At 41.5% G+C, this 13,496-nt stretch overlaps 1 protein-coding gene across 1 annotated transcript in view; it reads left to right on the top strand.

Moving 5' to 3' along the window:
• Positions 1-7,793, top strand: part of ZDHHC17 (zinc finger DHHC-type palmitoyltransferase 17) — a 59,479-nt gene extending 51,686 nt beyond the window's left edge. Inside the window, exons 14-17 of the mRNA XM_056574067.1 lie at positions 349-432; positions 1,693-1,850; positions 2,418-2,512; positions 3,337-7,793. Of these exons, the coding sequence (XP_056430042.1) occupies positions 349-432; positions 1,693-1,850; positions 2,418-2,512; positions 3,337-3,475 (476 nt within the window). The 3' untranslated portion in view covers positions 3,476-7,793. The remainder of the gene's footprint in view (positions 1-348; positions 433-1,692; positions 1,851-2,417; positions 2,513-3,336) is intronic.
• The last annotated feature ends 5,703 nt before the right edge of the window (positions 7,794-13,496 follow it).

Genomic DNA, 13,496 nt, shown 5'->3' with positions numbered 1-13,496 from the left:
TCCTCTTTCCAAAGGACGAGACGTGCCTTCACAGTCACGCCCCCTCCATTCATGTCTATGGGAGGGGGCGTGACGGCTGTCACGCCCCCTCCCATTGACATGAATGGAGGGGGTGTGACCGTGACATCACGTCTCTGTCTCGGAGGCAGCGCCCGGCACAGAATGCCAAAGGCTGCACCGATATCGTGGGGGATCCCAGCAGCGGGACCCCTGCGATCATGCATCTTATCCCTTATCCTTTAGATAGGGGTTAAGATGTATAAAGCCAGAATACCCCTTTAAGTTTGTATATTAGTTTCAAAATAAAACCTTGTTCCAGTCTGACACGCTTTGTATGTATTTATTTAGGTGCAGGTAACCATCGCTATTTCATGGGGTACCTATTTTTCCTGCTCTGCATGATCTGTTGGATGATTTATGGGTGCATATCCTGTAAGTATACAATGATTTCTTTTTCTATTTATATTTGGGTTTCTTTGCATACTCCATATAATCCGGTTGAGGAGGGCACATGGAGGTAGGCTGGGTGTTGCACAGGTTTGGCTGTCACAAGGGGGAGGAGCCGGGCAGGACATGGCTGTAGCTGATCAGGGGATCTGAGTCTCCCCTCCTGTTTCGAGCCGGAGATATAACCCAAGAATGCAGACTATTGCTCTCCCAGGGGGCCAGGACATGGACACAGACCCCAGGGGGAGCACAGCGGCCTAGTGCAGCCTGGGCACCACACGCAGCAGAGAAGTGAACATGTACAGCCTCGGGACCAGACAACTACTGCTCGGTTTTTCGGCCAACCACAGCCTAAATCTTCGGTTTCCGACCCAAATTTTAGTTTTGGTGCACCACTAATTTGGACTAGTTTGACACTATTGATCATATTTTCCTGTAAAATTAAGAGCTATCTTTATTTCTATAACCCTGTTTAAATATTTTAGCTGCATTCTTACTTTTATTGTGAGATATATACATATATATAAACAGTAACCCCCTGACATGCGATGGCCCCGACATATGATAAAATCGACATACGATGGCTTCTCAGAGGCCATCGCATGTCGACTTCAGCATCGACATACGATGCTTTTATATGTCGGGGCCATCGCATTAACTGCTATCCGACAGCGCAAAATGCTTAAGCTGGTGTATATATATAATATATATATATATATATATATTTGCAGCTTACAGTGTTTGGAATCTAACAGCTCCAGTAACAATCCTTACCATTGTTATAAATGAATAGTTGGGCCGGTATTTCGGTGACCATGCAATCTTATCAAGTAAGTCAGTAGGTGGCACTACTGCTTCCAGTGTAATATGCACATCCCCCCACCACCTCTCACTGAGCATTGTGTATATAACAATTGAGAAAACAGAAGTGGTAACATTTCTGTATTTTTTTCTATTGCTTGTTATCCCTGACAACTGGATATACTATATGCTAACATTTGTGTGGCCAAACAACGGTGAAGATTTGCGAGACCACCATACACTTGAGTCCTCCCCTCCTTCCCCAAATTAGCTGGTTAGGCCTTAAAAAAAAACCATTTATTGATTTCTTTGTTATGCTGGTGGTTTGGATCCAATGTACACCTAAGTCTCCTATTAATAATTTGTCAGACGGTATTTAAAGCTGAAATGTGGATAATTGTTTCGGCAGACTACTATATTAACAGTTTTTATTAACTTTGATAGATTGGGGAATACATTGTGACACTACATACAGTAAAGATGGATTTTGGACGTATGTGACCCAGATTGCTACCTGTTCGTCCTGGATGTTCTGGATGTTCCTCAATAGTGTGTTTCACTTAATGTGGGTCGCTGTGTTATTGATGTGTCAAATGTACCAGGTAAGGACACAAAATGGTCATATAGGAGACTCGGCTTTCTGCCATGTAGACATATTAACAAAAGGACTTGGATAGAGAAGGTGTGCCCAGAATCCTAATGCTATCCCTATCTAGCCATGTGCTTATTTACACTTCTGTTTTACTGTTGGCCAGTCCGCTTTAAATCGTGACATATAATAATACTGCATTTCTCCTGCAATGTTCACAAGACATGTTGTCAGTATAGAAGATATAGATTCAGTCTAATACAGGGTTTCTGATATAAGAAATGCTCTAGCTGTACTGTATTATCTGCACTCCTATTTACATTCTGACGTTACCTTATGCACTTTTCTACTTCCCCATTGGTCAGCCTTGTTTCTCGGTAAACAATGACCAAACCTATTGACTTCTCCATTTTAATTCTAAACCTCCCCATTTCCTCCTGTTTTATGGTGACAGATTTCATTTCCTCAGATCAACAACAAATGCATGATTTTATTATATTCCAATTACATTACATGGACTAATAATTGTATTGTCTTCTTATTGTATATAATCGTATTACTGTATAACTTGTGTTTCCAGATATCATGTTTGGGAATTACTACAAATGAGCGGATGAATGCAAGGAGATACAAACACTTCAAAATCACAACCACATCAATTGAAAGCCCTTTCAAGTAAGCAGATCTTTCCTTCTTTCTTTTGGGTCATCATAGATAAAGCCCATAGACTTCGATGGGATTCCGCACTCCCATTCACACTACCAAATTTCCGCTTGCGAAATTACGCAAGTGAAAATTCAGAATGGGCTTTAAAGGGGTACTCTGGCACTGAGACATCTTATCGGGGATAGGGGATAAGATGCCTGATCGCGGGGGTCCCTCCACTGGGGACCCCCGTGATCTTGCACGCAGCACCCCGTTAGAATCAGTACCCGGAGCACGTTCACTCTGGGTCTGATTACTGGCGAACACGGGGGCCGGAGCATTATCATGTCACGGCCCCGCCCCCGTGTGATGTCACGCTCCGCCCCCTGAATGCAAGTATTGTACAAATGTGTCCATAGCTTTTAACAATATCTAAGATCAAAGGAATAGATAGAGGTGGGGTCCAGGGTAGAGTCCTATAAAGGTAAGGATATCATGCAGGATATAAACTGAAAAGTTAACCAGAAAGGATAGACAAATAGTGAGCCAATAGTAATAGCGGCTTAAGATACTACCGTAGGAGAAGCTGTTAAGCAGTATAGAGTGGTAGCTCAGATTCTGCAGTTGGAAGGGGGGGGGGGGGGGGGGGGATCATCCAAGATTAAAAATAAATAACGCACCACACCTGTCCTCAGGATGTGTGTATTATTGCAGCTCAGTTCCACTGAAGTGAAAAGTTGTAATACCACACACGACCTGAAGGCAGGTGTGGCGCTGAAGACATGTTAAAGCTTTTTTGTGCAGTTCATTCCGTTGTGCTCATGATTAAAGGTCTTTTTTCTATCCCGTTTCAGCCATGGATGTATCAGAAATATCATAGACTTCTTTGAATTCCGATGCTGCGGTCTCTTCCGCCCTGTAACAGTGGACTGGACAAGGCAATACACAATAGAGTATGAACAAACGTCAGGCTCAGGTTATCAGCTGGTGTAGTCTCCACAGAGCCGCCACTCTCACATGATCCAATATGGGTGGTACCTGAAGATGTCTATATGTCTCTCGCGAAAACTTGCCCCTTGAACTATAGCATGCTGTTTGTAGGGCTATTGATAAATCTTACAGTACCTTCTCTGTCAGCATTTTATCAACCACAGTGACCATGGACAGGACCTTTTGCCCGCACTGATGTAGAGAAAGAAGATACAGGGGGGGGGAGGATTTTAACTGATCCCTGTATAGGAAATATTTTGAACAGCCGTGAATCTGCAATCTGTGTTTTTGTTCTGTGTATTTTTATTTTTAATGATTATTTATTTTGCACCATTCACAACAAAGCATGGCATTGCTCTCTCGACAAGCTTCAGTCTTGGTCTGCTTGAACAAAATCTATTTGTTGCCCCTTTCTTTCTGCATACACCCGGTAGAATGAGACTTTTTAGTACTCCATCACGATTCCCTAATGTGGCCTGGCTTGATCTACAATACTGTGGCATTTTCTTCCTGTAATGTGATCTCCCAGTCGTGCTCTATACTAGTGTCATTGAAAATGTGAATCTTAATGCTGGGCTGAAGAATCCTACGTTTCTTTGGGCCTTTGGCGTTAACTTGACGAAGTGGGCACGTGAAGATGTTAAACACAAAAATGAATGTATGTTTCCTGCATTGTTTGACTGTCAGCTGTCCTTGCCATCTAATTCTGGATCTGATGAAAAGTATCCCTTTGTGAAGTTGAGCAGTCCTCAGCAGTTGCATGCAAGTAGTGTTCAATAGGATTATAAGGAAACACTAGTACATCGCCAAATTAAGTCACTTAGAGCTTGTTCAGAGCTGAAGTGTTGACTGGATACCGTGCTCACGTCCTGGACAAAGCCCTGTTCACACTGACGAGACAGCACTGGAAATGGATGTGGAGCCAAAGAAAATATGGTGGTTGTTTGTTATTTTTCCATTTTGTTTGTGCAGTTTAGAGCGTGCTCCTCTGTGTTATTCTTTGGGGAGGGGAAGGCGGTATAGAACTGTATATATTACTAAATGCTTTGTCATGTTGTCACTTTATAGTAGTTCAGCTCCAAAAATATCTGCTGGTTAATGGCAAAATTGTTACTGGGCATTAAAGGAGATATCCAGTGGTGAAAAACTTATCCCCTATCCTAAGGATAGGGGATAAGTTTCAGATCCCGGGGGTTCCGAGCGCTGGGGCCCCCCTGCGATCTCCTGTACGGGGCCCAGACAGCCCGTGGAAAGGGGGCGTGTTGACCACTGCACGAAGCGGTGGCTGACACGCCCCCTCAATACAACTCTATGGCCTTCGGCAATCTCCGGCTCTGCCATAGAGTTGTATTGAGAGGGCGTGTAGGTCGCCGCCAAGTGCGGTGGTGCCTGAGCCTGGCCCCCATACAGAGAGATCGCGAGGGGCCCCAGCAGTCGGACCCCCCGCGATCTGAAACTTATCCCCTATCCTTAGGATAGTGGATACGTTTTTCACCACTGGACTACTCCTTTAATTTCTATGGTCACTTCCCTGTGGTATAGACTATAAAAACAATACTGGTACAACATGTATATGTGAACATCAGAATGTCACCAAACAAAACCTAGGAGACCTCTCCGTAGATCTGAGATATCTGAAATAACCTTGCTGCTTCTCTGTAAATTATTATTATTTTTTGTTTATTTTAGTAGAAAAAAGGGAATTCTGTATATTGTGACCTATGTACGGACTATATGGAAAATTACTTTGTGGGGAGACATTAATGTGCTCCATATTTTTGGGTTGATTTAAGTGATGGAACAGTGACACTAAGCATTGCACAAAAGGGAATGTGTTCTAGTGGAAATGTATTTGTGGTTTTGGTATATAAAATGATTTCCAGAACTTTCTCCTCCCTTTTGATGCTGGTGGGGAAAAAACACCACAAACAAGCAAGGGGTAGGATTCGAAAGCATAGCTTAAACAATCTTTCGTATTGTGAATAGAGATAAGTGAAGTTACAGTGATTTGATTCGTCACGAACTTCTCGGCTCGGCAGTTGCTGACTTTAGCCTGCATACATTAGTTCAGCTTTCAGGCGCTCCGGTGGGCGGGAAAAGGTGTATACAGTCCTAGGAGAGAGTCTCCAGCCCACCAGAGCACCTGAAAGCTGAACTAATTAATGCAGGCTAAAGTCAGCAACTGCCGAGCCGAGAAGTTTGTGACGAATCAAATCACTAACGCTCATCTCTAATTGTGAACATATCAACAATGTGCTCAAATGTCCTAGAAAGGCAATAAATCCACAGTAGATATGGAAAGTGCTATTCCACCCTGTGCCATAGATATTTTTGCTTTTATAGGGTGATGGATTTTACACTAAAACTGCACTTATATTTGATGTAGGTAGAGGAATATTTGTGCCGATAAATCTTTAACCCCCTTGAGGCAATTACGGTACTTTTCTACACTCAGCCGTATGGAAAATTATAATAGTCTATCCCAGAACACTTTTTTTTTTTCTTGTTTAACTTTCTATAGAACTCAACAATGCTGCGCTGACCTATTTTAAATAGCTTCTTATAATGGTCAGACCTCCTGTTAAATGATAAAATATTGAAATATAACTGTTTCTCATGACCTTAGTATTGAACATATGGGTAGACATTGACATTGTCCCAGATTTACGATTGCAAAAGTGCCAGAAATCTGGTTCAATTTGCACCAAAAAAAGAAAAAACACATTGAGGGAGATTTATCAAAAACCTGTGTAGAGGAAGAGTGGTGCCGTTGCCCATAGCAACCAATGCTTATTTCATTTTTCAAAGGTCTCTTTAAAAATGAAAGCATCAATCTGGTTGCCATGGGCAACTGCACCACTTTTCCATTGCAGTGTTTTTGATAAATCTCGCTCATTTATTATAATTCTTTTCTTTTTTTTCTTTAATCATTTTTTTTCCCGGTGTCTGACAAATTGTGTGGTTTCGGGAAAGGTGTGTGGCTTAAAATGCCTACATTTTTTCACATGGTTCTGCTTTAAAGGGGTAATCCGCTGCTCAGCATTTGGAATAAACTGTTCCAAACGCTGGAGCCGACAGTGGGTGGCGTCAAAGCCCCGCCCCCTCATGATGTCACGCCCCATCCCCTCAATGCAAGTCTATGGGAGGGGGCGTGACGAATAAAGGAGACTTGCATTGAGGGGGTGGAACGTGACGTTATGATGGGGCGGGGCTTCGACATCACAAGCTCCCGATGCCGGCTCCAGCGTTCGGAACAGTTTGTTCCAAACGCTGAGCAGCGGATTATCCCTTTAAAGTAAGCCAGCAAATAGTGTGTCCAAACTTAGACTCACCAGACACACCAGATTTATCAGTCAGCCTGATGCATGTTGGTAAATCTGTCGCAAGATTTCGACCGCTTTAGTAAATCTAGGCCATATAACTCCACTGTATAACACTAGTTGGCCTCACACCATCCTAAAAAAAAAATCAATTGGGAGAGAGAAAACTGCCCCTCGCAGACAAGTCAGTCTTTGGGTATGTTCACACAGGGAATACGGTATATGCTGTAGTTTTTCTTAACTGCATTCATGCACAGAAGTTCTGCACCATGTCCAGTAGCAGTAGAGTAGATACGATTTGTAGGAATCATGTCTGCATGCCTAAAAATATCCACAGTAAATCTGCACAGATATTGTAGATTTGCCGCATGTCAATTGATGCAGGTACTATGCAGATTTAATGCAGATTTTCCCCATTGAAGTAAATATCTTCAATAAATCCACAATTGTAAATTTTGCTACAAAAACTCCAGCAGATTTAAGTCAGATTCCCTAAATGCGGATTCCAAATACTGTATTTCTGTCCTGTGAATCACGCTTTAGTAGATTTTGTTCAACTGAATGGCACTTGCATGTTTTTGTCCACCCCAAAGAACACCATTCAGAAGCTGAATTGCATTTGTAGAATAGAAATCCCTCCAACCCCCCCCCCCCCCCTTATTTATTTTTTTGTAGAGAAAAACCACCACTTTATTCCTAAATGCTAGAATATACTCGGTTGGAGCTATGCACAAACAGCGAGTTTGTACATGTAAATAGATAATCCGATAACTTATCACATCAGTGACTTTGATGTTATTTGCTAGGATATTTATGCTGCTGTTTTTTTTGTTTTGTATATCCAAAAAGTTTCAGGGAATTTTAAGTTTGTTCATGTTCCCTGTAAATGTAAAGAAATACTCCTGGGAAAAAAAAAATCTGAACAGTTTTGCCTGGGTAGTTGTAACCTTTGTACTAGAGATGAGCGAATTTACAGTAAATTCGATTCGTCACGAACTTCTCGGCTCAGCAGTTGCTGACTTTTCCTGCATAAATGAGTTCAGCTTTCAGGTGCTCCGGTGGGCTGGAAAAGGTGGATACAGTCCTAGGAGACTCTTTACTTTTCCTGCCCACCGGAGCACCTGAAAGCTGAACTAATTTATGCAGGATAAGTCATCAACTGCCGAGAAGTTTGTGCTGAATCGAATTTACTGTAAGTTTGCTCATCTCTACTTTGTACTCCACTTCTATATCAATCCTCCTTTTTATCATTTCTGGTTTTCTTCACCCTTCACTGTGCTTGTTACCTGTACATCTGAAATAGATTTTATTATACTTCATTTCGGTTTGTCTTTTGCCAGGAATATTTTTTAAATGGACGGTTTTGTGAAATTCCTTTTCTTTATTATGATTCCTTGTACTGTTGCCTTAGTGCAGTGACCACATAAATGCCAGTGTTTAGAAGTCTAATATGCTGTTTTATTCTGAGACACAATTCTATGTTTACTATTTAAATCATGTTACCAATTGGCAAACATTGAGGACGGGGTATCTGATATGGTCGTAACGTAGTGTAATACCTGTTACCTTTTTAATATCACATTTTTGGTACTTTGAATCTACACTAGTTTTATTTCTATCATGGCAGTGTGTTTATATTGAATTGGATGAAAATATGATGAGGGTCACAGGCTTCTGAGAAAGTGTGGGGAGTAGCTCTAAACTGCTGACTATTGAATTCTGTATTGGAATGAGATTACAGGATTGCCAGGATATGCCACCACTGTCCAGGCATTGGCTTTAGTTGGCTCCCTTCTGCTTAGAGGCTACAAGGTTAGCCCATTATAGTCAAGGGAGGACTGTGTCTTTAGAAAAGTTAAAGGGATTATCCAGGGAAAAATTTTTTTTTTTATACTGGCTCCAGAAAGTTAAACAGATTTGTAAATTACTTCTATTAAAAAAAATCTTAATCCTTTCAGTACTTATGAGCTGATGAAATTGAGTTGTTCTTTTTTGTCTAAGTGCTCTCTGATGACACGTGTCTCGGGAGCTGTCCAGAGTAGAGGCAAATGCCCATAGCAAACCTATTCTGCCCTGTGCAGTTCCTGAGACAAGTAGAGATGTCAGCAGAGAGCACTGTTTCCAGACAGATAAGAACAACTCAACTTCAGCAGCTGATAATTATTGGAAGGATTAAGATTTTTTTAATAGAAGTAATTTACAAATCTGTTTAACTTTCTGGAGCCAGTTGTTCTAAAAAAAAAAAAATTCCTGGAATACCCCTTTAACCAGTGCTGAAAAGATGACACTTTCCTGTTGCTGCTGCTAATTAATTTCAATGACTGCCAATAGTTACAGCGGTTATTCCATCATTATCTGATCAGTACAGGTGCATATGTATCAATATTGTGCTCATTAGGCTGCGTACACACATTGGCTAATTCGCAGTACCACAACTAATTACCACATGCGTTTCTTTACACACAATTATACAATTTATGCAAATCGCCTAAAAAAAATGCAACACTTGACATCTATTTCAGTCAGCCGTGGCAAAAAATGCATGTGGTAATTAGCTGCAACATGTGAACATAGCCTTGGAGTGCACCCTGTTGACTAAGGCTTAAAGGGGTACTCCAGTGCTTACACATCTTATCCCCTATCCAAAGGATAGGGGATAAGATGCCTGATCGCGGGAGTCCCGCAGCTGGGGACGCCCGTGATCATGCACACGGCACCCCGTTTGTAATCAGTCCCCGGAGAGTGTTCGATCTGGGACTGATTACGGTTGACCGCAGGGCCGACGGCGTGTGATGTCATGCTCCGCCCCTCAATGCAAGCCTAGGGGGGGTGTGATAGCTGTCACGCCCCTTCCCGTAGGCTTGCATTGAGGGGCGGAGCGTGACATCACACGGGGGCGGGACGACACACGCCGCTGGCCCTGCGTTCGACCGTAATCAGTCCCGGAGCGAACACTCTCCGGGGACTGATTACAAAGGGGGTGCTGCATGCATGATCACGGGCGTCCCCAGCTGCGGGACCCCTGCGATCATGCATCTTATCCCCTATCCAAAGGATAGGGGATAAGATGTCTTAGGGCCGGAGTACCACTTTAATGGAAATATGTAATGTAGTTCACATTAAACTATGGTGCAGATTTAAAATCTGCATTGCAGTGAAAAAGTTCACTTTTTTATGTATAATATCAAGCAGCCTAGACATGGATCAGCCCCATTGACTTGGGGCTTAACTAAATCCAAATATGTGGCATTTAGAGTGAAAGTCCTCAGCAGAAATTTGAGGGTACGCGAACAGAACCTTACTCTCCAAAAGGATGTTTTGTATAGGGATGAACTGTTTTTTTTTTTTTTTTTTTTTTTTAAACTATAAGCGAAATAATAGCATAGCAGGGCAAAATGACGTTGTTAACTTGTTGTCTGCTCCAGAAAACTTTGCCTTTCTTAGAAAATAGTCTATACCGGTGCCTCTAATGTGAACTTTGTTACTGATGGAATTTGCTGAATCTTCCTAAACCCTGTGGTATTCTATAGATATTGCTATATAGAGATTAAATGAGTTATCAAATATTACAGAAACAGCTGATTTCTTCCATTTTCTGTACTCAGGTTGTGTGTGGTATATCAGCTCCGTTCCTTTGAAGTTAAAGGAGTACTCTGGTGCAGAGTACTCCTGCTCCGTCCTGCAAAATAAAAAAATGAACCATCTCTCACCTTCCTGGGTTCCCACTGAGCGCCACTACAGCTGTTCGGTCCTCCGGTCCATCCTCTTCATACTTCCGGGTGTAACGAAGCGTCACATGGCGCTCAGCCTGTCGCCGGCCGAGGCAGAACATCGAGGCGGCTGGCGATAGGCTGAGCGCCATGTGACGCTTCGTTACACACTGAAGTATGAAGAGGATGGACCAGAGGACCGATCAGCTGTAGTGGCGCTTCGCGGGAACCCAGGAAGGTGAGAGATGGTTCATTTTCATTTTTTTTGCAGCCCAGGCAGGATGGAGCAGGAATACTCTGCACCAGAGTACTCCTTTAAAGCGGTTGTCCAGGAATTTTTTTTTTTTTTTTATAATCCACTATCTCCAGAAAGTTACAGATTTGTAAATTACTTCTATTAAAAAAATCTTAGACAGAAAAGAACAACCTTAACTTCAGAAGCTCATAAGTACTGAAAGGTTTAAGATTTTTTGAATAGAAGAAATTTGCAAATCTGTTTAACTTTCTGGAGCCAGTTGATATGGCATACCCCTTTAATTAAGCAAAGTTGTAATATCTCACACAACCTAAGGACAGGTGTGGTTTTTAGAAGAAATTGGCTCTTTTATTGTATTCATGGATAAAGCCTTTAATATACTTGTTTAGGAGGTTTTCCAGTAAGTAGTTATTATAATTGTGCTCACTTAAGTGGTAAGAGGAAAAAAAAATACAAAAACAACCTATACCTTTCCTGTTCCCCCACCACTGCTATTTATACAGAGATCTGATTTCCTTTAAAGGGGTACTCCACTGGAAAAAAAAAAATTTTTTAAATCAAGTGGTGCTAAAGTTAAACAGATTTGTAAATTACTTCTATAAAAAATCTTAATCCTTCCAGTACTAATCTGATTAACTTTCTAGCGCCACTTGATTTAAAAGAAAATGTTTTCCAGTGGAGTACCCCTTTAAGCAGCACTTCCAGGTTCAACACATGTTACTGCCCCTCGGCCAGCCATTGGCTGCTGCAGTGTCCCTTCCTAACCACTGATTGGCTGGGCAGGCAATTCCTTGTGCTAACCCTGGAAGTGCTGCGCTGTGTGACTGGGGCTCAATGAGAATGACGGGGGAGCAAGGAAGGTAAGTACAGGTAATTTTTCTTGTTACTATCTGCCTTAGCACATTTTTATTATATATATATATATATATATATATATATATATATATATATATATATATATATATATATATATATATATATATATATATATATCCCACAATACCCATTTAACTCTAGCTAGGGACTATGGAAGCTGATACTGGAATATGAATAAAGTATCTTGCTAAAAAATATTTTAGAGCGTGATTTTCATACAACCATGTTGGGAACATTTTGGAGGTTGTGCCTAGGACAGGGAGTGTATGGGGCTCTTTTTGTTGTGTTTGTTCTCCCTTTTTTTTTTTTTACGCTTTCTTTTGCACACAAGTCTTTTTAATACCCGTATTTTAGGATGTTACACAGTAGACTGTGTAGCTCTATGCACTGATAATCTACCATTACACTGATTGGCTGCCTGGATTTATGCAGTAAAAGTACAACAAAGCATGTTTGGTACATGGGCAATGGTATCTGTGGAAACTAATATCTAGAAACAATGACGTTTTATATAGTAAAACCTAACCTAGTTAGGAAACTGTGTCCTTGTTTATGCCCCAAAAGGCTTTTTGTTTTCTTTACATGTTTTCCAATTTGCGAGCCAACTACAAAAATACTGCAATACATTTTTTTTTAGCTATTGAACTGTATGTATATTTCATTTTGTATTTATTTAACTGTGCCAAGTATTATTTTACTACTGTCTGTCTTGACGTACTACATTGTGAGCAACAAATTGTACCTTTCATAAATTAGCTCTCCTTACATAAGTTAATTATCAATTTTTTTTGTAAGTTATTAATCAAATAAATATTGACAATTCGGTTTAGTGTTGTGTCTTTCTTGGACAACGTAGATTTCATGATCTTCTTTGACTGGGTGATGTAAAATATGAAAGGTAACACTTTCTGTACAGTCAGTTCTTATTCAATTGCGTACCTTCTCCTATAGATGAAGATCGTGTAACTGATGTTGGGCCATTGTGGGAGAGAACATGATATTTAACAGCTTTTCGAGCACGGTCAGTATTTTCCTGCAGCTAGAGGCCATTTACTATAGAGACATTTTTAACCGCACCTATATGCCCTTGGCTTCTTTTAGTGGTGGCTGCAGCCAGTATTTATTTACTGTAAGAGATTTGTAACTCTTAGGCTAGGTTCACACTATGGAATTTCTGCCTGCAATCCAGCTTTGAAATTGCAGGCAGAAATTCTGCTTGCTAAAATGCATAGTGTAGTGAATGGGTTCCAGTTCACAAATTCACACTTTGGAATTTGTGAACGGAGAATTGGAAATTTCCACCTGAATGGCATTGCTCATTCTTCAGGCGGAAATACTCACTGAACACATTGCAGTCTACTGGAGACTGCACGGTCCTAGCGCCGACCTGCCCGGAGATTCCATAGTCTGAACCTAACCTTAGGCTAGGTTCACACTGCAGAATTTCGTGGGCAGAATTTTTGCCGGAGACCGAGCTGGCAGCACTAGGACCAAGCAGACTGCATTCCTGCCCCCATAGAATGCAATGCATTTCTGGGTGGATCTTGGGAGATCTGCTCAGAAATGCATTACCATCTATGGGAACGGCAATGTAGTCCGCGCGATCCTAGTGCCGCCAGCTTGATCTCCAGCAGAAATTCTGCCCAGAAATTCCAGTGTGAACCTAGCCTTAATCCAATGTCAAAGTACAACTTTTGGAGGTTATAATAGGCTTATGGAGAACCTATTTCAGTGATTTGTCTATTTCCTTCCCTCCCCCCCGACAGCACCGGGAGAGAGGGTCTGCCTCCCAAGGACAGAACACCTCCAGATATAATAAAGCCAGAGCCACAGTCCTCTGTTTTTCTAGAGCAGAGAGACTG

This window comes from Hyla sarda, chromosome 4 (genome assembly GCF_029499605.1).
Source record: "Hyla sarda isolate aHylSar1 chromosome 4, aHylSar1.hap1, whole genome shotgun sequence".
Classification (NCBI taxonomy): Eukaryota; Metazoa; Chordata; class Amphibia; order Anura; family Hylidae; genus Hyla; species Hyla sarda.
The sequence above is the reverse complement of the archived record's forward strand: the minus strand, read 5'-3'. Positions and strand labels throughout refer to the sequence as shown.